The following is a 23,930-nucleotide window of genomic DNA, read 5'->3' as shown; positions in this document are numbered from 1 at the left end:
TCAGCCACCCTAGATGACATGAAAGGTCAGGTAAGAGTTATGTCTGATAATAATCTTCTTTTTGGACTTCGGTCCTATCTGGGTGAAGGGTGATGGTGGAAAACTATATTTACCACTGTTATAGTTGCCTTGATAGGTATGCATTGTGGACCCTTTATTTTACAATGTATTATGAACTTTGTAACCCAAAGATTGATGTCGTTCTCCCAAATTGGAGGTCAGAGAGTCAGGGTGAAATATATTCCTATGAATGATGCTCATATGATGAGTTAAGAGCGTCAAGAGGGGGGAATGAAGGAGGAAACAGACAGAACAAGCTCCATCTTGAAAGCAGGACTCCATCTTGGGCCAGACTGTGGACTTTGAGCTCTATGCCCAGTATCTATGGAAACAACATACCAACTGGAAAACCAGGCACCCTGGATGGAAGACCCCAGGGCTCGTACCTAGACTCTGTTGCCTAAAAGAATACCTTAATTATCTGTGTAACTGAATAGATTCATACATTCTATTATGCTTATTGGGGTATGACCACAGGCCTATTGATAATTGTCCACTGTTAACTACCTAGGCTTAAGGCATATGAATCACGGGTTAACTTTGTATCTTTCTCTTCCTTTGTTCAGACTAGTTTCAGGGAATTTGGGGAGGTGGGTTTGGGCACGTACACTTAGGGTATATAAGGTTTTCAGAAAAACTGGTCAGGGTCCTTGGCTAAAAGGAGACTCTGCCTTGGGCCCGCCAGCGTAATAAACTGCACTCCGCATTGTCCTTTTGAGTGAGTTTGTTTCCCAGAACGCGTGGCTACAACACTGTCCCCCACAGCGCTGAGCAAAGTGAGGACAGAGCCCCGCCTGGGTCATCTCGGCCCAGAGTGGAGTGGATGATGACAGACGCACCGCGTCCTGCATGGGGTTTGGGCCCCCAGTCTGAACCCAGGCATCTCCAAGGAGTTACAGCTTCTCACACACTTCTGCGCCGCCACCCAGAGCCAGCACAGGAGTGGGGGTGAAGCCTGGAAGCTCTAAGTCCTCCAGCCAGGAGGAGAGGCCACAGAGAGGAGGCTGGGGGGAGGGACGGCACGTGCCCACAGGCCAGGTGGGCCTCAGTAGACCTATTGGGGTCACTGGACTCATCCTCACTGTCCGGATGGCTCGGCTGGCCTAGAACCCCTGGGTTCCCCCCTGGTGCTGTGTCCTCCTGAGAGGGGCTGGGACAGGCACGCAGGGAGACCAACAGATGTATCATAACCCAGCCACTCAGGGAGCTGTTGGGGACATTTATTCCTCAAAGCAGCAGGCCCAAGCTTTGGGCTAAGGATACCCTCCCCTCCCCTCCCCCTTAGTTAGAAACACTCTCTCCGCAGGCTCTGAAGCAGCAGGGTGGGCCCCCAGCCTGCACCAGGGGCCCCCTGGAGGCCCTCAGGAGCCCCCCACAGCTGAAGGCCTCGACATGTGGTGGGTGTCATATTGTCTGACGAACACCAGCTCCCCTGGGCCGGAGATGGGCGTGCTCCCGCAGGTGTCGTACCTGGGGGGCATGGAGGGGAGAGGAGAGAGGGAGAGGATGGTGAACGGACAGCCCGATTGAAATCTGATGGCCATGGCTTAGAGCCTAGAGCGCTGTGCCCCTAAATCTGAGAAAAGGCAGCTCTGTCTCCCCGCTCTTTGTCACGACCCCGCCCCCATGGTCTCCTCCACTCCCCACACCCAGGATGCCTCCACAACAGCATCTGCGTTTCCCCTGATCAAAACCGGCCACTGGCTCTCTCCGGCCTTCAGGATACAGCTCAGCCTTGAATCAAGGCCCAGGCCTTGGTGGCAACTCTTCTGCCCCCAGACCCTTCCCATCTGCTTCCCTTCCCCTCCTCTCCAAATTCTCTTTAGGGACCAGGTTCCTTTCCTCTAGGAATTCTTGTGGACACCGCTTTCCCCACCAGGCCCCAGCATCTGAGTTCGGAATAAAGCCTTGAGCGCTCAAGTCAAATCTCAGCGCTTAGACTAAAAGCACTTCACCTCCATCCGTCTGTCCTGTCGTCCCCCACCCGCCCCCACCCGCCCCCACCCGCCCCCACCCGCCCCCACCCGCCCCCACCCGCCCCCACCCGCCCCCACCCGCCCCCACCCGCCCCCACTCGACGTGCAATTCCAGCTCTTGCCACCAGGGGGCAGATGGTGTCCGCTCAGAAAATTTGGCCCCACCCACCGGCTCCACCCATCAGCGGGTGTCTGGCAGGCAGAGGGACGAGGGAAGCAGGGGTCAATGCGCCCACAAGCACACACACTGGCTCTAGAACCAGTTTGGCCTTCAGGGAAAACCTCTCCCGCAGAGCTAGCAATGGGGAGCAGAGTTGGAGGTCTGGATCGAGGGGAAGGGAAGAGGCGGCCCAAGTCAGGGACCCCATCCTCCCAGGGGAATCTCGACCCTGTCCACGTACCAGGTGAAGATGAGCAGAGTGAGGAGGGCAGCGAGGAGGACGGCCAGCAGGACGGACAGGATAGCAATGATGACCACAGTGCCCGCGGTCTGGGGCCCTGGGGCAGCCTGGAGCACCTCGGCTGAGGGCGCCAGGGGGTGCCACAGGCGGGTAGGGCAGGAAGGGAGGAAAAAGATCCTACCTGAGAAGAGGGGCCTGGAACAGCCCCCAGATCAACAGCCTCCCAGCCCAGCCGGGAAAGAATGGGGCAGGGCCCAGGCTGGGAGAAGGGCTCTGACAGACTAGGGGCTGGCCCATTCCTCCCAGCCCACCCCCAGTCCAAAAGAGCCGCCAGGCCTAGTGTTGGACCTGCACACCTGGCCGCATACCTTGCTGCAGGCGGGTCTCGCTGGACCACTCTGTCTCAGCCATGGGTCCCCTGTCACTCATCACCAGGAACTTCACTCTGAACAGGAGATCCACCATTAGGGGTGGGAGTCCCCGGGACCTGAAACCCTCCCACCCTGGTGCCTGTCAGTCTGTCTCCCTGACTCCCAGGACCTGGGGGGAACAGCCTGGAGCTAAAAGCACGGCCTTAGAGTCCGCCGGAAGGGGCTCTGATCCCAGTTGTGACTGTCTCCGCTGTGCGGCCTTGGGTGCATGGCCTGCCCTTTCTGGGACCCTCAGTGTCCTCACTTAGGACAGTGTGGAGTGGGCTAGGCCCCCCAGCACAGAACATCAGTGAATCAAGTCCTGAGTGAGATGAGATGGGGCCCACTCTGACTGGATGAGGATACCCCTCCCAAGTGGTCCAGGTGGCCTATGGGGTGGGGGCTCAAGTTGGGGGGAGGCTCTGCTCAAGAAGACGGGACAATTCACCACGGCCTCCCTGGTCCCCTCCTGCCATTGGCAGTACTGGAGCCAGGCTCCCAGGCACCCAGGTGAAGGTCTGGACACAGGCAGGAGCTGTACACCCCCGGCCCGGCCCGGCGCTCACCGGTAGGGGCCGGGGCCCGGCAGCGGGCGGTTGCAGCCTCTTGTCCTCGGGGAGCAGTGGGTATCGTTGCCAACGCGCAGGACTCGGAGCTGGTTGCTGGGCGGGCCGCCTGGGTAGAGAGCCCGGCTGGCCCTCAGCGTGAGGTAGTAGCCCCCCTGGGGGAAGTCGGCAGGGACCGGGGTGTCTTCCACATTCTGTGGGGCCGTGAACTTCTGCGTGGCTGAGGGTGGCACCGAGGGTCAGCCAGTGGGGGCGGCCACATCCACTTACCCCCTGCTCCCTCCAGCCCTGGCCACCCACTTCACAGAGGGACAAGCAAGGCCCCGGCAGCACCCACCGTTACTGTGGGCCACCACCAGCCAGATGGCGTCAGAGTCGGAGATGCTGGGGTGGCTGAACTGGCCCCGCGGCTGCTCCAGCGTGAAGGTGGACTGGGTGAGCCTCCCTGCCAGGGTGGCGCTCGAGAGCTGGGGCACGTAGCTGATGCGCTCTGCACCAGGCGGGGGCAGAGAAAAGAGGCTCAACATGATGACCGACTCCCCACAGTCTAGTCTGGAGGCTCAAGGTCTGGGAAACCCCAGTCTGAGGTGGGAGGCAAGGTCCTGGAAGCCCCAGTCTGAGGAGGGAGTTAGGGCTTTTCCTGAGAGTTTTAATCAGGCATTAATCAGGAGGGCTTCTTGGCAACTCTGCGTCCAGCCCCTGGCCCCTGCCTTGGGAGCCTGTTAGGGGTGGGCACCATGGGAGGTCAGGGGAAGCCTTGCCCTCTTGAATCACCAGGGTCTCCGGGAAGTGCAGGGCAGATGGAGGCTCCGGAGGCCCCTCCCCAAGCTGCATAGTCAGTTCTGGGAGAGGCATCTTAGGTCTTGCTGGGGTGAGACTCAGATTTGGGGGCCTGAACCCTAGGCTGGACTCTGGCAGAGCCTAGTGACCTTGAGCTCTGACACTCTCTGGGCCTCAATTTACCCACCTCTCGAGTCTCCGCAGCTCCACCCACATGGTTCAGGTTGGTTTGTTTGATGGGAGGAGTGAATGGCTTGGTGGGAGGGTGGTGGTGACACAGGAAGACCCCAGGCCCAGACATGGGGACGGGTCCTGGCTCAGAGCGCAGGGTGACCTCTCCTCACCTAGAGCTCTGCACCTCCTGCCCCCCGCCCCCCAAGACTCCCTCTCCTTCAGGAACCCGTCCCTTTCTCAGCCTCCCACAGCCCTGTCCAGCCTTCAGGCTCTGCTTAGAGAGCTCAAAACCCCTAATTCCTCTCCAGGCCCCCTGAGGTCAGAGCTCCCCCTCCCTCCAGCCCCAGATGCTGGAGAGCTGTAGAAAGATGAGATGGGCTAGGGAAGTTTCCAGAACCCTCTTTCTCTTTTGGTTCAGTTCAGTTCAGTATGATTCATTTCTATTAAATTCAGCTCAGCCCCAAAGGTTCAGGGCTAGAACCTTCCCCTCTCAGAGTTCCCGGCTCTAACACTGAGGCCCAGGGCACCCTGCATACAGCAGGTACTTAATGTTCGTGCTTAACAGGGGAAAGGCGCAGAGCAGCAGCAATGGGAGTCGGGGGCTGCGTCTGTGAGCTCTTCCACTTTAAGAGCCTGACAGTGAACAATGCCTGTCACTCCCTTGCAGAGCTTCCTTTTGGAGTGTTATCCTTAAAGACTTCTTATTTGTTTTGGGCCACGCTTGCAGGATCTTAGTTCCCCACCCAGGGGCCAAACTGCACCCCTGCAGTGGAAGCACAGTCTTAACTATGGGACCGGCAGGGAAGTCCGCTGAAGTCCTCTTTAAACCTCTCCCGGGGACAGGGAGGAGGGGAAGGAGGGAAGCCACTTGTGACAACTGGGCTCAGGAGACAGGGGGATGAGAAGCCCAGAGAGGGAGGAAGCATTCCTTGCTCCCCTGTCTTGGGGGGCAGGGGCACAGGTGTCTGCCTTGTGTCCTGTTCTGGTGAGCTCTCTCCCCTGACCCACCTGGGACCCAGCCCCAGACTCAGAACTCAGACTCAGGAGGCAGCTGGAGGAGATGGGCTCTGTCTGAAGCCTGAAGTGTGGTGGGCACCACCCCCTCCCCACCCCACCGGCCCTGCCCCGACCCTCACTCACCCAGGCTCATCCCCGTCTGGAGGCAGGCCAGCAGCAGCAACAGTGCCATCAGCAGCGGAGACTGTCCCCTGCCGAGCCCCATGGGCAGAACAAGCGTCCAACCGTCTGTCTGTCCGAGGGTCTGTCCGCAGCATCCAGAGCCCCAGAGGCTCCGCTCCCTGGGCTGGGATGGGGCGGCCACTTCTGGCATCTCCTGCTGCCCCTCCCAGGCGCCCCCTTCTCCCAGACAACTGGTCGGACGGGTTTAGGGGCTGAATCTGTTGGCCCCAAGGATTTGGCATCTCCAGGGAGGGGTCTGAACAGAATAATTAGCTGCTGTGCTGCCAGACCAGCCCGGACACCCCACCCCCACTCCAGGAGGGCCTGGCCAGGGAGGGGCCCCGGGAGGGGGCGGCAGCCCTGGGGTCCAGGCAGCCCCAGTGGCGGTCCTGCCAGGCCCTGTGGAATCTCCTCATCCAAACAGTCCTCCAACCTGGCACCCAGGGCTCCCCTTGGGCACCCTGTGCGGAAGGGAGTAATCCTCATTTCCTGGATGAGGCACAGAAAGGGGAAAGAGGGGCTTGTCTAAAATCACCCAGCCAGCCGGGCAGACCCCAGAATTGGAGGATCACCTCCAAGGCAAGCCTGGGGGCCCTTAGGAGACTCACTGCTGTGCCCCTGTTGCCTGGCCCTGGGAGGGGGCTCCCCATTGCCCCCCTGTGCGGAAGGCAGTAATCTTCATTTCTGGGATGAGGTACAGAAAAAGGAAGGGGGCTTGTCCAAGATTGCTGGGGCAGACTCCAGAATTGGAAGATCTCCCCGACAAGGCAAGCCTGGGGTGACTCCCTGCTGCCCTCCTGCAGCCTCGCCCTGGGAGGGGGCTCCCCCACATCACCCTCCCTCCTCTCCTTATCCAGGTGACCTCCTCTCTCCTTCCTCCATCTCTGGCCACTGCCAGAGCAGGACAATCCCTCTTCCAGACAGAAGGTTCTCAGTTGGGGCCCAGGGGTGGTAGGCGGAGCATGTACCAAGCACCTCTCACATGGACTGGAGTAGCAGCCCCTCATGGGGTTCTCTGCTCCAAGCACAGGGACCCCACTCGGCCTAGCTCCACACTTGACCAGAGTCACCCTCTTAAAACTCAAACTCCTTTGAGGGATACTTAAATTTTTAAAAAACAATTATATTCTTTAGTCATTATAATGCATTCGATTTATATCTCTATATAATCAAATATATAATCTAGTTGATTGCCAGCCCACCTGAACTATCTTTATTTCCCAAAATACTTAAAATGTGCAAATTGTTTATTGCAGTGAACTTGAAAAAAGGAAAATATTCCTACCCACACTATTATTACCTAGTAGACCTTTTTCGACCAACTGTTTACCTGGACTTGCTAGCAAATGGTCGCAGACTTTGCAGGATTGAACACTACTGTATTTCACCAGTGACTGACTCAGCCTCAAGGGAGTGTTAGTCTCTCCGTCATGTCTGACTCTTCATGACCTCATGGTCCGTAGCCCACCAGGTGCCTCTGTCCATGGGATTCTCCAGGCAAGAATACTGGAGTGGGTTGCCATTTCGTCCTCCAGGGAATCTTCCCGACCCAGGGATTGAACCTGGGTCTCCTGCATTAGCAGGCAGATTCTTTACCATCTCAATCACCAGGGAAGCCTAGCCCCCAGGGAACTGGGGGCCAAAACCAGAGGGGAAAACTCAGGGAACAGGATTTCCCAGGTGGTCCAGTGTGTAGGACGCTGCTCCCAATGCAGGGGCCTGGGTTTGATCTCTGCTCAGGGAGCTAGGTCCCATATGCGGCAACTAAAGATCCTGAATGCTACAAGTAAGACCTGGCACAGCCAAATAAATGAATAAATATTTTTTAAAAAGTATTTAAAGGGTGGGGGGAGGCAGACAAGGTTCTGGTGTTCATGGGGAGCCTCAACCAAAAGGTGCTGAGACACCCTCTCCCAAGGCCTCTGGCCTCTATGTCTTGGCTCAGGCCAGGCTCTCCCTGGAGGGCCCTCACTGCCTTGCGTTCCCAGCGAGCTCTTGTCCTTCGGCCCTACCTACCCCAGGGTCTGGCGTCACCAAAAACTCCCCTGATTGGCCTTGGTGCCTCCTCTTAATGTCTTCCACAGCACCTGACATGTACCTCCATCTTATTATATACTTGTTGCAATAAAATGTATTGTTTTATCAAGTGCAACTGGACACACCTGGCCCTCCTCCCGCTGGAAGCTCCTGGAGGCAGGAATCCCCCTCCCTCCCCACAGGATGGCTGTGCGGAGGGGGTGGGCTCTCAGGTCTGGCACGGGTTGCGGGGGACACCTCCACAGAGCAGCCACTTCAGCGCGCTGCCCTTTACATGGATGGTCTTCAGATGCAGGTCATCCTGTGCTCGACGTTCAGCCATGGGACACGGAGGTCATCCATAGACTTTGAAGCAGAGGTGTGGGCCTCTCAGAGGACATGACCAGTGCTGCTGGGCCCGGAGGCAGAAGAGAGGAGGACACGAGCCGGCAAGTCCCGGGCAGACCCGATCCCGGAAAAGCTTCTCTATTTCTCCAGCCTGTTATTACAGAAATGGTCACACCTGGGAAAGTTGGAAGTGTATAGAACAAAGAATGCCCTTACATACAGTCCCCACCCAGATTCAACAATGGTTAACATTTTGCTATACTTGTTCTCAAGCCTCTCCCGTCTGTGTGTGTGTATACACACTATGGGAGAGTATAGTATATATGTGTGTATAGCATACACACTTATGCTTCCCCGGTGGCTCAGCGGTAAAGAATCCGCCTGCAATGCAGGAGGTGCAGGAGATTCGGGTTTGATCCCTGGGTTGGGAAGATCCCCTGGAGGAGGAACTGGCAACCCACTCCAGCATTCTTGCCTGGAGAATCCCCGTAGATAGAGGAGCCTGGGGGCTACAGTCCATGGGTCACAAAAGAGTCGGACACGACGAAAGCGACTAAGCACAGTATATATATATATATACACTGTTACTCTCTATACATCAATATATACCTACATGTGAAAGTGAAGTCACTCAGTCGTGTCCGACTCTTTGCGACCCCATGGACTATAGCCTGCCAGGCTCCTCCATCCATGGGATTCTTCAGGCAAGAGTACTGGAGTGAATTGCCATTTCCTTCTCCAGGGGATCTTCCCAACCCAGGGATCGAACCCAGGTCTCCCGCATTGTAGGCAGACACTTTACCATCTGAGCCACCAGGGAAATCCAGATACCTACATGTATATAAAACATATATATGTATACTTACAAAAAGTATGTGTAAATATATGTTTATACTGTATATATTACACTTACATGTAATATATTTTAATATAATGTATATAAAAGTATACAGATTTACTTTTTTCCTCTTCTTTTACTCTTCTGAAAGGCAGCTGAAAGTGGCCATCAGAACATGGGAGGAGCCGGCTTTAACCTTTCGAAAGTACATTCTTGCCCATCGACTCATCTTCTCAGATCCCAGAAGCAGGCAGGCAGGCCTGATTATTAATCTCATCATACAGATGAGAACACCGGGGCCCCAGGGAGAGGAGCTTTCTCGGCCCTGTGGACGGTCAGTGGTAGGGTTGGAAACCGGCCCCCTTTTCATCCGTGTTTAACCCAGGGGCCGTAGGAGCAAAGGACCATGCATCTCTCTAGGTCCGTGGCCCCCTCATTACTGCTCTGCACAAGGTCTTGCTCTTTTCCTAGTCTCTCCTGGCCCTTCCCTATCCTATTTCTGCGCTCCCCAAGGCATCGACTCTCCCCATTTGGTGAGTGCCTCTGCGTCAGTTGCCTATGGCTGCACTGATGTGCATGAAGGTCTTTGTCTGTGGTCCCCAGCATGCAGCACATAAAGGAGCATCCTTGGTTCCCTGAAATAGCGCCGGAGTGATGAAGGTGAAATGCGTGTTTTGTTTTGTTTTCTATAACAAGCCCCTTTCAACCACACCTGAGTTTATGTTGCTATGATTTTGGAAAGCCCCTAGATAATCACAGGTTGGGGGCTGGTTGCCAAGGGAAACAGCCACATGATTAAGAATTTGCAGCTTCATCCCCTGACCTCTGGAGAGGGGAGAGGGGCTGGAGGTTAGATTAATCATCAACTGTTGATGGTTTAATCAATCATGCCTATGTAATGAAACCTCAAAAAAAATCGCAAATATTGAAAAAAAACTAAAATACTGAAAAATCAGCCCTATTTCTACTGATTTGAAATGCTATTTTCAAAAAATCTTCTCTGTTTAGCTGTGTCAGGTCTTCATTGATTCATGCGGGATCTTCCATTGCATCCCAGAGACTCTCTAGCTGCGGCTGAGACACACGGGTCTTAGTTGCAGCGTGTGGGCTTAGCTGCTCCACAGCATCTGGGACTTTAGTTTTCCAACCAGGGATCAAACCCACGGCTCCTGCATTGCAAGGCAGATTCTTCACCCCTGGCCCACCAGGGAAGTCCCTGAAATGTTCTATTTTTAATCATAAGCCACAGGCATGGGCAACCCTCAGTGCCCTTTTCACTTGATCCAGGTCAAGTTTCCATATGTCCCCAGGGCGATCCTCCCCACAGCCCACCCCGGGGCACCAGCTGGCTCCATCTGTCCCCCCAGGCCCAGTGCTCCTTCCCAGAGACCCACAGGGCCTGAGGAGTGCTCCTGGTCCTGCATTCAAACCGGGGCTTCTGCAGGCAAGCCGGTGTGAAGGGGATGGGGACCAGAATGCCTGGGGGAGCCAGGGAGGGCTGTGGGGGCAGCTGGGACACACCTAGCCCTGGGGAATAGTCTATTCCCAAGGACCTACCTGGCCATGTACCTGGGGTGACTCATGGGACAGGGTGGGGCACCCAGAGATGTCTGATGACCCGAGCCCACTCTCAGCCCATTCCCCACCCCTGCCCCGAGGGCTCTCCCACTGCCCTAGGTGCCTATATTCAGGGCACAGGGACTGGAGGGCGAAGGTGAGCCTGACACTTCCATGAAACAACACCTCCACTGGGGAGTGGAGGAAGGGGGGCTGAGGACTTGGAGAGAGAGGCCAGGATGATTAATGGGGCATTCCTGTCTGTCACTCAGCGGGGAGAGGTCAAAGTCTGGGAGAAGAATGGTTGTCAAGGGCGACACATTCTTCCTGGGGATAACTCCAGCCTGCGTCACCCCACAGGGAGTGGGGTTTCGGGGAGGTGGGGACTCATCTGACAGGGGAGGGGAGACTGAGGCCAGCAGAAGGGGGCAGGGCTGCCTGCAGGGCTCACCCAGAGGAGGAGGAATCAAGGGTGACCCCTGGGCTCCTGTCCCTAGAGGTCCAGGCTGGGAGCAGTGGTGGTCGGTGGGGAGAGGGCCAGGACACGGCTGCAGTGGGCCCTGGGGAGGAGAGGAGGCAGGGAAAGCTGGGTCAAGGGGCCAGCGCGAGCCCGGCCCTTCCTGCCTCCAAGCCTCTGCACACATTGCTCCTGCAGCTCTCACCACGGCCCCCTGCCCTGCATACTCCGCCCCCCGCCCCCCCCCCCACCCGTCCCCAACACTGTGATGGTGGGTGGATCAGTCTGCTCCACCCACCAGGGCAGAACGCCCCAGACCAGGCAGCTTAACAGCAGACCTCTACATTCTCCCAGTTCTGGAGGCCGGAAGGCCAAGATCACGTGGGCAGGGCTGGTGTCTTCTGGACCTCTCTCCTTGGATCGTCCCCTTCCTGCCTCTTCACCTGGTCTGTCCCCTGCAGCACCCCAGTGTCTCTGCATCCTAATCTCTTCTTATAAGGGCACCAGTCCGATGGGGTCACATCCCCACCCTCAAGGACTTAATTACCTCTTAACTTCATTATCTCTTTAAAGACCCTCTCTCCAAATACGGCCATACTCTGGAAGCCCCCTGGAGGCCCAGCGGTTAGGACTGGGCACTTTTACTGCAAGGGGCACAGGTTCCATGCCTCGAGGGAACTAACTAAATAGTCACACGCTGAGGCTTCAACATAGGAATTTGGAGGAACATGGTTCCATCTGTAGTAGTCCACTCCCCGGTCCCCTCCGTGGGTGGGACTGGATCTGACCCTCCCTCTGCGTGGCCTGGAGGGTCTCTGGGCTGGGTCCCTGGACTGGGTCCCTGGGCCTGTTGTCCTGCCCAGCAGCTGCCCCTCCCCACTTCTGAGGGCACGGGTGGGGGTGGGTGGGGTGGCTAGGCTGCAGAGTGAGCAGCGGGGTGTGGCTCTGTCCATCTGTCCTGTTTCACGTTGGCCCCTCCCGAGAAGGGGGTGCCCGCCCCACCCCCCACCAAGGGCCTGGCAGCTCCCCAGGTTCTGTGAGCAGTATGGGAGGGGCCCCAGGGAACCCAGGAGGCAGTGGGCTGGGCGGGCCAAGAGCTGGACGGTCCCTCCCTGCCTTCCAGCTTCCTCCTAAGGACAGCAGCGCTCTGCAGAAAGTGCTGGAGTCGCCATCCTGAGGAGGCACCAATGAACTGCCCCTCAGGCTGGGACACCAGCCCTGGGGTCCCTTCCTAGGAGGCAGAGAGTCACAAACCCCAACAAGGCTCTGAGGAACTCCAACAGGAAAGGAAATTCTTTCCGTGAGCACAAAGCCAAACAGGAAGGGGCTTCCCCGGTGGCTCAGTGGTAAAGAATCCTCCTGCAATGCAGGAGCCACTGGAGACATGGGTTTGATCCCTGGATCGGGAAGATCCCCTGGAGGAGGGCATGGTAACCGACTCCAGCATTCTTGCCTGGAGAATCCCCATGGACAGAGGAGCCTGGCGGGCTACAGTCCATGGGGTCACAAAGAGTCGGACAGAAGTGAAGCGATTTAGCACATGCGCAACCACAAAGCCAAACAGGAGCTCCTCGTGTTCCCCCCGCGCCTGGGGCCTGGCCACCTTCCCGGGCGTGGCAGATGGTTGCTCTTCTGACTGCCTCCTGCAACGCTCTTCTTACATCCGGGACACGGCTTTCCGACTGCTATGTGCCCCCACCCAAATGATGTCTCTGATCGGACTCAGTCCCCTCACCCCCACCCAGGACCCCCCCACCGTGGTGGGGTCCGGGGGGCGGAGCCTGTATCTGCACCTCCCCCTGCATCACCCAGAGGGTGGGACGTGCCAGGCTCCCAGGGCACCTACCTCAGCCCATTCTGGCCAGTGTGAAGAGGTATCTTTCTTTTATAAAACATTCAAGCAACAAATATGTATTAAACACCTACTGGGAGCTGGGCACTGTGCTACCTCTAGGGGGCGCTCTGGTGAGCAAAGCACACGTGGTCCCTGGCCCCCTGGAGTTGAGGGTTTAGGGAGGAGATGCAGAAGCTCCTCGTTTTAAATGTCTGATTACAACATGGAAAGAAAAGGTGCCGAGGAGGAAAATAACACGGCTCTAGGAGAGCTGAGGGGTCAGGAAGGGCTTCCCTGAAGAAGTGTGAGGAGCTGAGGAGCGATCTAGAGGAAGGGGCATGGAGGGGGGTCTCTATCAAAAGAGAAGCAGGTGCAGAGGCCCAGTGGCAGGATGGGGTGGAGGGGCTGAGAGAGGCATGAATTCAGGGAGCAAGGGGTGGACCCCGGCGCCTTGCAAATGAGCAGACCTGCTCTCACGGGGAGGAGACCTCTGAGGGGGAAGCAAAGGTGAGACACATTAGGTGTATCATCGAGTTCCTCTGGATGCCAGGAGGAGAATGGGGGTGGGGAGCAGGGATGCAGACGTGGGGAGACCAGCAAAGGGGCGACTGCTGACACCCCATCGAGAAGCCGGGGTGGCGGGCCTGGGGGACTGCAGGGAAGATGGAGAGAAACGGATGCTTCAGAGATAAGAGGAATAAAGCGACTCTGACGCTGAGAGGGAGGGAGGGGTGCTGGCTGGTTTCTACCTGCTGTCATTCTGCTGCCTTTGATTTTTGGCCCAATGAGTCATCTGTGAGTCATCGCCCCCACAATCACTGCTGTTTTTTTTCCTTCTTCACAGTGAACTTGTTTTTAACCACTGAGCCATGATGTGATGGGCCAATGGGTGTGGAGGTACTTCCCCAAGGACAGCCCTGGAGAAAATGGAAAACATCATTTAATAAAGAGGTTCTCTGCAATGTGGTTCTCACTAGGCGCCCTGCTCCAGGCTGTCACGAGCTGGCCCTCGCGGGGCTTGGGTCTAGCTGGTGACCCTCCCGAGCGTGACTCTGAGGCAGAAGGCCCCAGCACAGCTCCCCAGAGTCCAGCGTGGCGGTGCCTGGGCTGGTGATGACCGGGCCCGCCGCCCCAACTGTGCGTGGACTCTGTGGCGCCCAGGCATGCCTGCTCTGGGGCAGCACGCCCGCAGCCCAGCAGGCTCCCTGGGCAGCCTTCCGCTGACCAGGGCTGTCTATCTTTGTAAAATACTAACAATTTGTTAGTGTTTGTGTGGATTCACTCACCTACGATGACGTTCCCAGAACCCCCGTTTTCTGGGGATCGGCTCTAAGGCTGAGGCGACAGGACCACTTTCAGAACATAAGGGGCCCCGTTTTGCATTCCTACCCATCCCCACATCAGAAACCTGGGCACAGGAGGGACCTCCCTGGTGGTCCAGCGGTTGAGAATCCGCCTTCTTGTATAAATCTTAATTATGTTGAACTGATTCACAGCACTTTTCAGGTCTACTATATGCTTCTGCTTCTCTGTACATTCATTCTATTAATTTCTGAGAATTTGATATTCTAACTAAATATCTTAATTTATCTACCTAAAACAACCATAATTAAGTGGAACTACATGTAACTCTGTCCTGTATTTTCCATGCTTCCTGTAAATGTGTTACTATGTTTTCATAATTTAAAAATTAAAAAAGAAAGATTAAAAAAACCAATCTGCCTTCTAATGCAGGGGACATGGGTTTGAACCCTAGCTGAGGAACCAAGATTTCACATGCCACCGGGCAACTAAGGCACAGCTAAGATCTGACACAGCCAATAAATAAATACATTTTTTATTTTAATGAAGGAAAGATACCCAAGCACAGCCTCTCCCTTTTGGCTTGTCTCTCATGTCTAAGAAGTGCCGGATTCCTCCAATCACCTCCCCAATATTTCTAGAATCCACCTCTTCCTCCCCAATGTGCTTCGTCTGCCCTGGCTCAGGGCTGATTCCATGTGCCTGGAACACCAGGTCACCCTCGCTCTTACTGGGCTCCCGGCCCCCGAGTCCCTCTTTCTCCTTCCCTCCTCCTTTCCTCTGATCTGACTTACATTTGCCTCCTGAGACACATCTCACCCCTAGTTAATCCTCTTGACCGTCAGGTGGGGTCAGTTGCCTCCCCTGCCCAGGCTTCACTCACCTTGTTGCAATGTCTGTTTAGAGCTCATCTCCACGGTCAAGGCCCAGGTGGCCTCGATGAGAGCAGCTCCTCAGAGGGGCTTGAAGATGTTGTTTGGAAGTGAGGGGCGGCCCCAGGGACTCACAAGACATCACAGGACTCAGAATCCACAAAGACTCTGGCACTAACAAGCCACCAAAGGACCCCGGGACATGCCAGAGCCAGGGGCAATTCCTGCTCCTGGCTGATCCTCCATCTTTGGGCAGGTTCTTTCATCTCTTCACTCAGCAAACACCAGTGGATCCCTATTTCTCACTATCATTTCCTTCCTGGGCAGGCCCCAAGCCAGGCATCCTGGGTCTTAAGGGCCTTGTTGTCTGGTATTGGGGCCAGGCCTGGGAGGGACAGCGTGGGCCGGGCTCCACTGGTGGTAGCTGGCATAGCGCAGGGCCAACTTTTAACCCTCCTCCAATTCTAAGAATGAGCCTCTCAGATGGCTCAGAAGTGAAGAATTAGCTGCCAAAGCAGCAGACACAGGTTCGATCCCTGGGCCAGGAAGATCCCCTGGAGAGGGAAACGGCAACCCACTCCAGTATTCTTGCCTGGAGAATCCCATGGACGGAGGAGCCTGGCGGGCTATAGTCCATAGAGTTGCAAAGAGTCAGACACAACTGAGCGACTAAACAACAATTCCAAGAATCCAAGAGGATCCTGGGCTCTAGGGCAGTGGAATTCCAAAAGTGGCAGTCTGACAGGGCTAGTTCTCATGGCCAGGTATCACCCAGGACACTAGGGCCTGAGCTCCCAACTGCACCAAGAGCAGGTCTTGTGGCTGGTGAGGATGCAGGCAGGGTGGGAGAGAGACCACAGGGACCGGGGTGCATGGGTTTTGAAAGCAGACTCCCGTGAAGCGTTTACCTGGGAAGGAGCACTGCTAAATCCACCTGCATTAGTGCTGGGCTTCCTGGCCCTGCCCCCCACCCCATTGGGGGTGGGTTTCCCTGGGGCCATCAGGAGATGCGGGTACCCCAATGCATAGCTAGGGCTAGCAATCTAGAGGACAGGCTTGGGGCAGGGCCCGGGCTGGTGGCAGGGGCAGGCTGCACAGGGCGGAGCCAGGCTGAGCAACACGTGTAACTGCCCCTCTTGCAGAGCCAGTGCGGGCACCACCCGGATGGAGGAGCAAGATTGCATTTATTTATCTCCAGAGTCAGGGGAAGGGGGTAGATTTCTCCGCTCGGCGCCCTCCTCGGGTTGGCCTGTATGCTGGGAGCCGCAGTTATGCTTAGAAGGGCCTGGGAGCGGCCGGGGGACACGGGATGCAGGGACAGTGGATCGTGGGCAGATCACTGAGCCTGTTTTTCCATCCAGAAAACAGTGACAGCTGTGCAGTGGGACGACACACCGCTGATCCTCAGACGAGAGTGACTGCTCATCCTCTGGCTTGGCCGAGGTGGAAACTGGAGCCGTGACCTCCAGAGACCCAGGTGCGTGGCGGCCACTGAGACATCGGGTCCAGCGGCGGGACGCTCAGCTGTGCACAGACGTGCGCATGCGCGGGACTCGGCAACCGCGGCGCCACGGCGCCCCCTTGTGTCCACGGTGGGAATCACCGGTCTTGCAGGCGGACGGACGCTGGAGAGTCAAGCGGCTCCGGCTGGGTGATGCGGGCGCTGGCTACTGGACAGGAGAGTCCATCGGGGGCAGATCGTCTCAGGAGTGTAAGCTCGAGGGTGCGTGACAGTCCGAGGGGGTGATAGACCCCCCAACAGTAACAGGTCGCATCAGGACACGTGGTCATCTGAGGCCCAGAGCAGTGAGTGAGCACCCCAAGAACAGCAGCAAGCCCTGCGTGGGGGCCCATGCCTAACACTGTGTGTGTGGCATATAGCAGCCGCTCAATAAATGCTTGTGGAATGGGAGTGAGCGCAGGAGTGTGTGTGCCATCTGCATGTGCAAGGAGGTAGGAAGTGGTAGCCGGATCATCACAGCAATCTACACTGTCTGACCTTCCAGCCAGTGAGGGCTACCCTCAGAAAGGGCCCATGTCCAGGGAAGATGGAGGCACCTCTGAAAGCCTCACTGCAGCCCCGGCCGCCAGTGAGGGACAGACGGAGGGACAGAGGGACAGACGGGGGCCTCATGTACCCCAAGATGGGCCCGGCCCAGCCCAGCCCACTGCAGGCCTCCTCCTGGGGCCTGGAAGCCTCCTTTCGGGCAGTGTGTCCACATGACCTCCAGCCTTGCTTGAGGTAGGCAGATCAGAGGCAGATGGCATTGGGGGCTGGATGCCTGGCCTGACCGCGGCCCTCCCACAACTTCCTGGAGGCGGGGGAAATGAGAAAGCCCAAGGCAGGGCTGCTAGCAGTGGGATTTCAGGCAGGGCGGGAGGTGCGATGCGGAACACACACGCACACACACACACATACGTGCACTGTGCACTCACCCCCTGGCCCCCACCGCCCCAGCCCCAGCCAGGTGGGCCAAGCTACGGGCTGAGGCTGGGGAAGCGTTCCAGGCCAGGCTCGCAGCCCATCGGCAGGGTGGCCGCCTCACTGGGCGGGATGTGGTGGGTCATGTAGCGCTTTCCCATGAAGGAGCCGATCCGCAGCTGCTCTGGGGCCTCCTCCGGCCACCACAGGCTGGAGCTGGATGGGGACAGGGAGACAGGCTGTGGGTGGAGTGTCTCCCTGCTGGGTGGAGCGGGCTGCTGAGCTCCCACAGCCCTCCTCCTGTAGCCTCTGATGTCCCTTTCCTCCCTGGGAGGACCAGCTGGAGGCCTGCCTCCTCCAGGTGGCCACCCTGGCTCCCTAGATATCAGTTCATTGAAACAACTGAGGGCTCACTGGAGAGAAAGCACGGTCAGGGAGAAGGGCCCAGGCAGAGCAAGGTGGCCCCGTCTATGAACCCGCCATCAGAGGACCTGCTGGACCACCTTCCTGAGCTCCTAGATGAGACACTCAGGGTGGAAATTCCCTGCACATTGCTGAAAGGGGCACCAACCAACTCAAAACTACAGGGCTCCCGAAGGGCTCCCAGAAGGTGCTGGGCCAGACAGAGAAGAGAGGTTCTGGGGAGGCGAGGGGCCCTCCGGGGGTCGCCACTCACAAGCGCACGCTGGAGGCTGCCAGGAAGGCCAGGAGCAGGAGGCCGCCCAGGGAAGACAGGATGGAGGTGATGACGATCATGTCTCCACTCCGCCGCCCGGGCCACGTGTCAATGGAGCCTGGGGACTTCCCTGCACACACAGCGGCTTTCAGAGGCTGCCCTCAGACCCCAGGGCGGTCACCTCCCCGCCATGCTGACTGCCGCACGTCCCCAGCTGGCCTCCTGAGCCCGCTCATCTGTCGCTCTCTGCTGGGGCACTTGCGCTCTGCCAGCCTGGACCACCTGTCACGCCAGCCTCTGCCTTGGTCTAACCTGCCGGACTGTTCCCACCACCCATGGCAGGCCCACCCATGGCAGGCAGAGAGGCAGCGGAGCTCAGGACCAACCGGGTGCTGCCCTGCTCCCTGGAGTCTGGCATTCAAGGGCTTCACGTGACAAGATCCACGCCCCTTCCCCTCCCCGACCCCAGCCTCTGCAGCCTGTCTCCTAGACAACCCCTCATGGGACACTCGGCCTTTGACGTGCAGTTTCCTTGGTCTGCTGAACCGCTGCTCCTTGGAGCTCTGCTGAGAGCAGGCTTCCCAGGACCACGGCTCCAGCCTCTTTCTTGCCCTGGCCCAGCACAGGGTTGGCTCCCTCAAGGAGGGGCAAACTATTTCTGTCCATGATGGGGCTTCAGCCTAGGGCACCCGAGGGTTGGCAAACATTTTAGGGTGGACAGAGCTGGTGTCTCTGCCCATGGGGCTGACCCAGTACCCCACCCTCTAGAGGGAGGTTCTATTTAGGGGGTGGCCTGGACTTGGATTCTGACTTGGGGGCCCCAGTCCCACGGTAGCTGGGGGAGGGGCCGGCTGAGCACAACCGGGGTGCCGATGTTGGCTGGTCCACAGGGCACACTGGAGTCGGAGCACCCGGCCCTCTGAGCTACCTTGGTGGAGAGCGATGGGGTCGGACCACCTCGTCTCGGCCTGGGGTGAGCCCCTGGAGTTCATCAGCAGGAACTTCACCCTGAGGGAGAGGACCAGGGATGAGGCTCCGTGCCTCGACTGCTCTGGGCAAGGCCCCCACCTCGGCCAGGCCCCAGGCAGCTCATGATGGCTAGGCTGTGGGCCTGTCATGTTCAGGGCAGGGGGGCACCCTGTGCTAAGCACCCCGAGACCTCTCTGGCCACAGCAACCTCTGCCACCAGCCCTCAACCATCTGAACCGCCACTCTTCAGACACCCTCTCTGGTTCAGGGGTCCCATGACTAAATGCCACGTACAGGGGGCCTCAGGGTGGCTCACAAAGGTGTGTGAGGCCCCAGCCCCTGTTCTCCAGAGGAAAACTGCTGGCTGTGTGGAGTCTGTGAGGCCTTGGAAGGCCCCCCAGTAGGAGCGGGCACCCCAGGCAAAGGCCAGGAGGGAGAGGTGTGCTCAGGGCGTGCTCAGAGACCAGGATCAGGGGAGCGGGCAGGCTGAGCTCCGGGGGCACCGCCCAGAACTTGAGTTGTATCTCTGTTCGGGGTGGGGGCTCTGGGATCCAGGCAGGCTGGCACCTGCCATTGACGGGAGCTGGCTCTGGTGGCCGCTAGGGACGGGGTGGGAGGCTGAGTCAGGGAGTGGCCACTGGGTGAGAGGGTGAGGGGCGTAGAAGGCAGCTACGTTCTGCCCTGCCGTCTCTGTGGCCCCTGCCGGTTCCCCCAGCCGCACTAAGTCACCCTGAGTTTGTCTGGTTTTGTCCCCTTGCTCGCTGGACCCCTGCTCTCCCACCCCGGTTCCACCCTCAGCACCAGGCTGACTTTCCTGCCAGACCTACCTGTGGGAGGGGCGGTCTCCAGCATTCCCCTCCCCCTATGCTGGGGCCTGCAGACCCCTTCCCATCCCCCACCAGCTCTGTGATTCCCACCTCCTCCTGGAGGCCACCTGCCCCTCCAGGAGATCCGTGACCCCACACAGGAAGAAACCAAGGCTGGAGAATGGGAGGGGCTTGCTCGGCCTGCAGCCAGGAAGGAGCGGGGCCAGGACAGAGGCCTGGGCGGAGACTGGGGCAGGGGTGGGGTGGGGTGGGGTGGGGGGCAGCCCTGGTCACAGAACCCGACCCCCACCCCTTCATCTCCCAGTACAGCTCCCTTCCAGGTTTCAGGTCAGGCGACTCACCTGTAAGGCCCCGGGCCCGGGAGGGGGGCATTGCAGTAGCGAGGCTGATGGAGGTCAGCAAGGCAGCCGGCGTCATTGCCCACCCTAAGCACGGGGGCGCGCCCACTGCCACCCGCCGGGTCCTCACAGGGCAGCTGGTCCATGGTCAGGGGCAGCGTCATGTAGTGGCCATCGGTCAGCAGCCTTGGGGAGGCTGGGATCTCAGCCAGTGTCTGGGGGTTCTGAAAGACCCTAGAGGCTGCAGGAGGGAGACACAGGCAGCTGGGGCCGCAGGGCAGGAGGAGACAGGCAGTCCACTCCCATAGCCCAGCGCCCTCCACACCTCAGAGCCCGGAGCGCCCCTCCAGACACAAATCAGACATCACCTCTCAGATCCCCTGCAGGATAAAGCCCGAACTCCCCATTCACACCCAGTTGAGAGGGGCTCCCAGGGCCCTGGAGCTGTCCTCAGACCCACTCGTCACCCCAGGCCCCAGACCTGCACCGGAACCTACCGTTGTTGAAGGCCACCACCAGCCAGACAGTGTCGGCAGCGCTGGAGTGCCCATCTAGGACACAGCGCGGCTGCTCCAAGGAGAACGTGGTGGCCGTGACCTTTCCTTCCAGGTCCCAGGCGGTTATCCGCGGCGTGTAGGGGATGAGCTCTGGGGCCATGGAGACAGGCGTGAGGGTCCAGGGCCCACTGCCCCTGGGGCTGCCTCTCCTGGTTGGTGGGGGCAGGGGGTCCCAGGGTCTAGTCACTCCAGCAGGTGCCCCAGCCCCTAGGGCCTGGTCGGGTGCACCCCTCCCGGGACCCCCACTTACCCAGGCTGAGGCAGGGCTGGGGCCAGCCCAGCACCACCAGGAGCAGCAGCCAGGGGCAAGGCTGCCTGGAGGGGAGCCCCATGGCAGCCTGCAGCGTGCCCACCGGTCTGCTTCCACACCCGCAGCCTGGCGCCGGTCGGCTGCCTTGGGCGGCGCCCCTCCCCACACACCGTGGGCCTGGAGGAGCTGGTTAGTCAGGCTGCCCCGCTGGCCAAGGGCTGGAAAGACCTGAAAACATAAAAGCACCCCACTCCGCCTCCCAGCCCAGCCCACCCCGGGGAGGGGGCTGGGCAGGGGCAGGCCAGGGCTGAGAGAGGCCCCTGGATCCCCGGGTGCCGGCCAGGTCACCCCAGTGGCCTGTGTCTGAGTTTGGGTCCCACCCAGACCCCCAGCCTTGGGGAGGAGGGCCACATGCCAGAGATTCCTGCACCCCACGTACCAGGAGCCTCCCTCTGGCCTTCCATCCCCACCCAGGGGAGGAAGGGGGCAGCTCTAGCTCCCTCAGGGCCCAGTGGTCCTGCCCTCCCTTCACAAGGCCACATCCTCCCTTATATCCTTTGATCATAGAGCCAGGGTGGCTGGCCAGTGCCCTGCTTACATCACTCCCTTGGGTTCTCACTATATATGTATATATATATTTACTTTTTAGAATTCTTTTAAATTTTTCATTAATATTTTTGGCCACACTACTCAGCTTGAGGAATTTTAGTTCCCTGATCAGGTATTGAACCCAGGCCCTGGCAGTGAAAGCGCCAAGTCCTAACCACTGGACCGCCAGGGAATTCCCTATAGTGGGTTAGTCGCTCAGTCATGTCTAACTCTTTGCGACCCCATGGACCACAGCCCACCAGGCTCCTCCATCCATGGAATTCTCCAGGCAAGAACACTGGAGTGGGTTGCCATTTCCTTCTCCAGATAATTCCCTATAGGTATTTTTTAAATTAAGATATTATTCACATAACCTAAGATGTCCCTTTAAAATGTACAGTTTAGGGGTTTTGTTTTGGTGGGGTTGCTTTCTGGGGAGGTTGCTTTTGTTTTAAACAAAAAGGGTTTTTTACTTACAGGAATTCTGGAGAAAGATGGCTGCTGGTATGGGTTTGGTCTAATGACATTAGGGTCCATGTCTCTGAAATTCTCACCTTTTTTTTTTTTTTTCTGCCATACCTTACAGCTTGCAGGATTCTTGTTCCCAGCCAGGGACTGAACCCAGGCCAGGGCAGTGAAAGCAGAGTCCTAACCACTAGGCAACCAGGGAACTCCCTCTCTTGGTATTTTTTTTCATTGCAGCAAGATGGCTGCTGTGGCTCCAGGCATCATGTTCTCACTCAAGGTAGGAAGAAGGGAGGGGCCGAGAGGTGTTGCTCAAACACTTTTATCGAAAAACCTTATGCTTTCCATATAACATAAGCCCTGTAGACTTCCTTTTAAACTTCATTGCCATAAATCACCAGATTCTAGGACTTTATCACCCCAAAAAGAAACACTGTACCCATTAAAACGGTCACTTCCCATTCCCCTTCCCCCACTGACAACCACTGATGTCCATTCTATCTCAGTGGATTCGCCTCTTCCGGATGTTTCATATAGACAGAAACACACAATGTGTCATTTTCTGCCTGGCTTCTTTCATTTGATACAGTGTTAAGGCTCATCCATGTCGTATGTGTTAGCATTTCATTCTTTTTTCTGGCTGGATAGCATCCCATTACAGGGACAGATCGTATTTTGTTCATTCTTCGGCCGATGGCTATTTGGGTCGTCCCCACTTCTTGGCTGTTATGAACGCTACCGGGACCGTGTTTCCAGTTCTTGGATATTTATCTAGCAGTTTAACTGCTGAGTCATATGGGAACTGCTTTTTGTGGCTCTGGTCGCCAGCTTTCCAAAGCAGCTGCATTTTACATTCCCACAAGCAGTGGACGAGGGTTCCAATCTCTCCACATTCTCACCAATATTTATTTCCTATATATACTTTTTATCATAACCATCCTAGTGGGTATGAAGTGGTACCACTTTGCGGTTTTGATTTGCACTTGCCTAATGACGTTGCTTGTCCGCCATCCGTATAGCTTTTTCAGAGAAGTGTGTGTTCAAGTCCTTTGCCCGTTAAAACTGAAGATTTTTTTATCGTTGAGTTGTGACAGTTCTTGATACACTGTGAACACGAGAGTCTGATCAGGCATACGACGTGCAAACACTGCTCCCGCTCTCTCACTGCGCTGTGGTGTGGGAGCCGAGGGTGGGGGCGGGGCACTCAGGGACCCACACAGCCCCTCTGCCCTGTGAGCCCTGGAGCGAGTCTCACTGTGGAACCTAACAGAGTTGGGGTCCAGCTTCTCTATCAGGGCCTCCTGGCCCTCCCCAAACCAGCTTCTCCACAGGGCAGGGGGCATGATGCCAGGGGCTCACAAAGCTGCCTTACTTTCTTTTCACAATCAGAAGAGGAAGGAAAGTAACTTCTAGGTGAAAAGTAAATACTCTAACATACACTGATCTTTTTAACAATAAATCATAAAACAGAATTTAAGCTTCTTTCTTAGGGAGAAAAGGGCTTGTGAAGGCCACAAGCACACACCCCCACCCCTCCTTGCCCTCAGGAAGCCTAGGAGTATTGGATCCTCTTTCTAAGAAGACTGGGAAGGACTGGAACCTTGAGGGTGGGGGTCAGACCAGGCCTGGCTGGGATTCAGTCCCAGCTCTACTACTGTGCCCTTAAACCTCCGTTTCCTCATCTGGAAAGTGGACACAGCAGTACACGCCCCGATATGAGCAGCACTTAGAGAGTCAGAACCCGCTTAGGAAGTCAGAACCCCTGAGGAAGTAAACGAGAGGAGCTGGGGTGGGGGGGGTCTCCCTGGCAGAGCTGCTGAAGGCCCACTGCAAGGAGAACTGGGGTGGGGCAGGGGAGCCGCTCGGGTCAGTGTCCGGCTCCTGGCCTCCTCGCAGCCTGTGTCTCATTTAGGAAGAAACAAAGGTTGGACAGGAAGCCTGTCAGGTCCATTCCTTCTCTGATGCAGCAAGACATGTGTGGGCGGGCCTTCATACATCCAATCTTCATACATACACACATATGTACACACGCAGCCTCTCCAATGGCAAACCCACAGGGCCCACGGTC

The 23,930-nt window shown here is 57.4% G+C and overlaps 2 protein-coding genes across 5 annotated transcripts; both read right to left on the bottom strand.

Moving 5' to 3' along the window:
• Positions 1-1,266: 1,266 nt before the first annotated feature.
• LOC138428900 (uroplakin-3b-like protein 1) lies at positions 1,267-5,718 on the bottom strand. 2 transcript variants are annotated; one of them, XM_069569825.1, is made up of 6 exons: positions 5,508-5,718; positions 3,751-3,903; positions 3,414-3,633; positions 2,806-2,882; positions 2,438-2,558; positions 1,267-1,530 (listed from the first exon to the last, which is right to left on the bottom strand). In XM_069569825.1, the coding sequence occupies exons 1-6, from the start codon at positions 5,695-5,697 to the stop codon at positions 1,422-1,424; spliced, it is 870 nt and encodes a 289-aa protein (XP_069425926.1). In that variant the 5' UTR covers positions 5,698-5,718; the 3' UTR covers positions 1,267-1,421. The 2 variants fall into 2 exon arrangements, with proteins under 2 accessions (XP_069425926.1, XP_069425927.1); XM_069569826.1 differs by having other exon boundaries at positions 3,414-3,522.
• Positions 5,719-15,935: 10,217 nt separating this feature from the next.
• UPK3B (uroplakin 3B) lies at positions 15,936-21,429 on the bottom strand. Of its 3 annotated transcripts, none has more exons than XM_069571337.1 (7): positions 20,810-21,429; positions 20,500-20,649; positions 20,006-20,243; positions 18,797-18,876; positions 17,869-17,998; positions 17,207-17,408; positions 15,936-16,561 (listed from the first exon to the last, which is right to left on the bottom strand). In XM_069571337.1, the coding sequence occupies exons 1-6, from the start codon at positions 20,889-20,891 to the stop codon at positions 17,249-17,251; spliced, it is 840 nt and encodes a 279-aa protein (XP_069427438.1). In that variant the 5' UTR covers positions 20,892-21,429; the 3' UTR covers positions 15,936-16,561; positions 17,207-17,248. The 3 variants fall into 3 exon arrangements, with proteins under 3 accessions (XP_069427438.1, XP_069427439.1, XP_069427437.1); XM_069571338.1 differs by having other exon boundaries at positions 15,936-16,440; XM_069571336.1 differs by having other exon boundaries at positions 15,936-17,408.
• Between the last annotated feature and the right edge of the window lie 2,501 nt (positions 21,430-23,930).

Source organism: Ovis canadensis, chromosome 24 (assembly GCF_042477335.2).
Source record: "Ovis canadensis isolate MfBH-ARS-UI-01 breed Bighorn chromosome 24, ARS-UI_OviCan_v2, whole genome shotgun sequence".
NCBI classification, from domain to species: Eukaryota; Metazoa; Chordata; class Mammalia; order Artiodactyla; family Bovidae; genus Ovis; species Ovis canadensis.
Note: the sequence above shows the minus strand (reverse complement) of the source record. Positions and strands in the feature narration are given on the sequence as shown.

What these genes read in the sequence shown, in the direction of transcription:
- UPK3B (XM_069571336.1), bottom strand. Translation starts at nt 20,891, where the DNA reads ATGGGGCTCCCCTCCAGGCAGCCTTGCCCCTGGCTGCTGCTCCTGGTG. An exon ending in GGTGGTGGCCTTCAACAACG is followed by an intron (nt 20,244 to 20,499) that starts GTAGGTTCCGGT and finishes TCCCTCCTGCAG; the next exon opens with CCTCTAGGGTCTTTCAGAAC. An exon ending in CCGGGCCCGGGGCCTTACAG is followed by an intron (nt 18,877 to 20,005) that starts GTGAGTCGCCTG and finishes CCTCTCCCTCAG; the next exon opens with GGTGAAGTTCCTGCTGATGA.
- LOC138428900 (XM_069569825.1), bottom strand. Translation starts at nt 5,697, where the DNA reads ATGCCAGAAGTGGCCGCCCCATCCCAGCCCAGGGAGCGGAGCCTCTGG. An exon ending in CCGGGCCCCGGCCCCTACCG is followed by an intron (nt 2,883 to 3,413) that starts GTGAGCGCCGGG and finishes TCTCCTGTTCAG; the next exon opens with AGTGAAGTTCCTGGTGATGA. An exon ending in CGAGACCCGCCTGCAGCAAG is followed by an intron (nt 2,559 to 2,805) that starts GTATGCGGCCAG and finishes TGGCGCCCTCAG; the next exon opens with CCGAGGTGCTCCAGGCTGCC.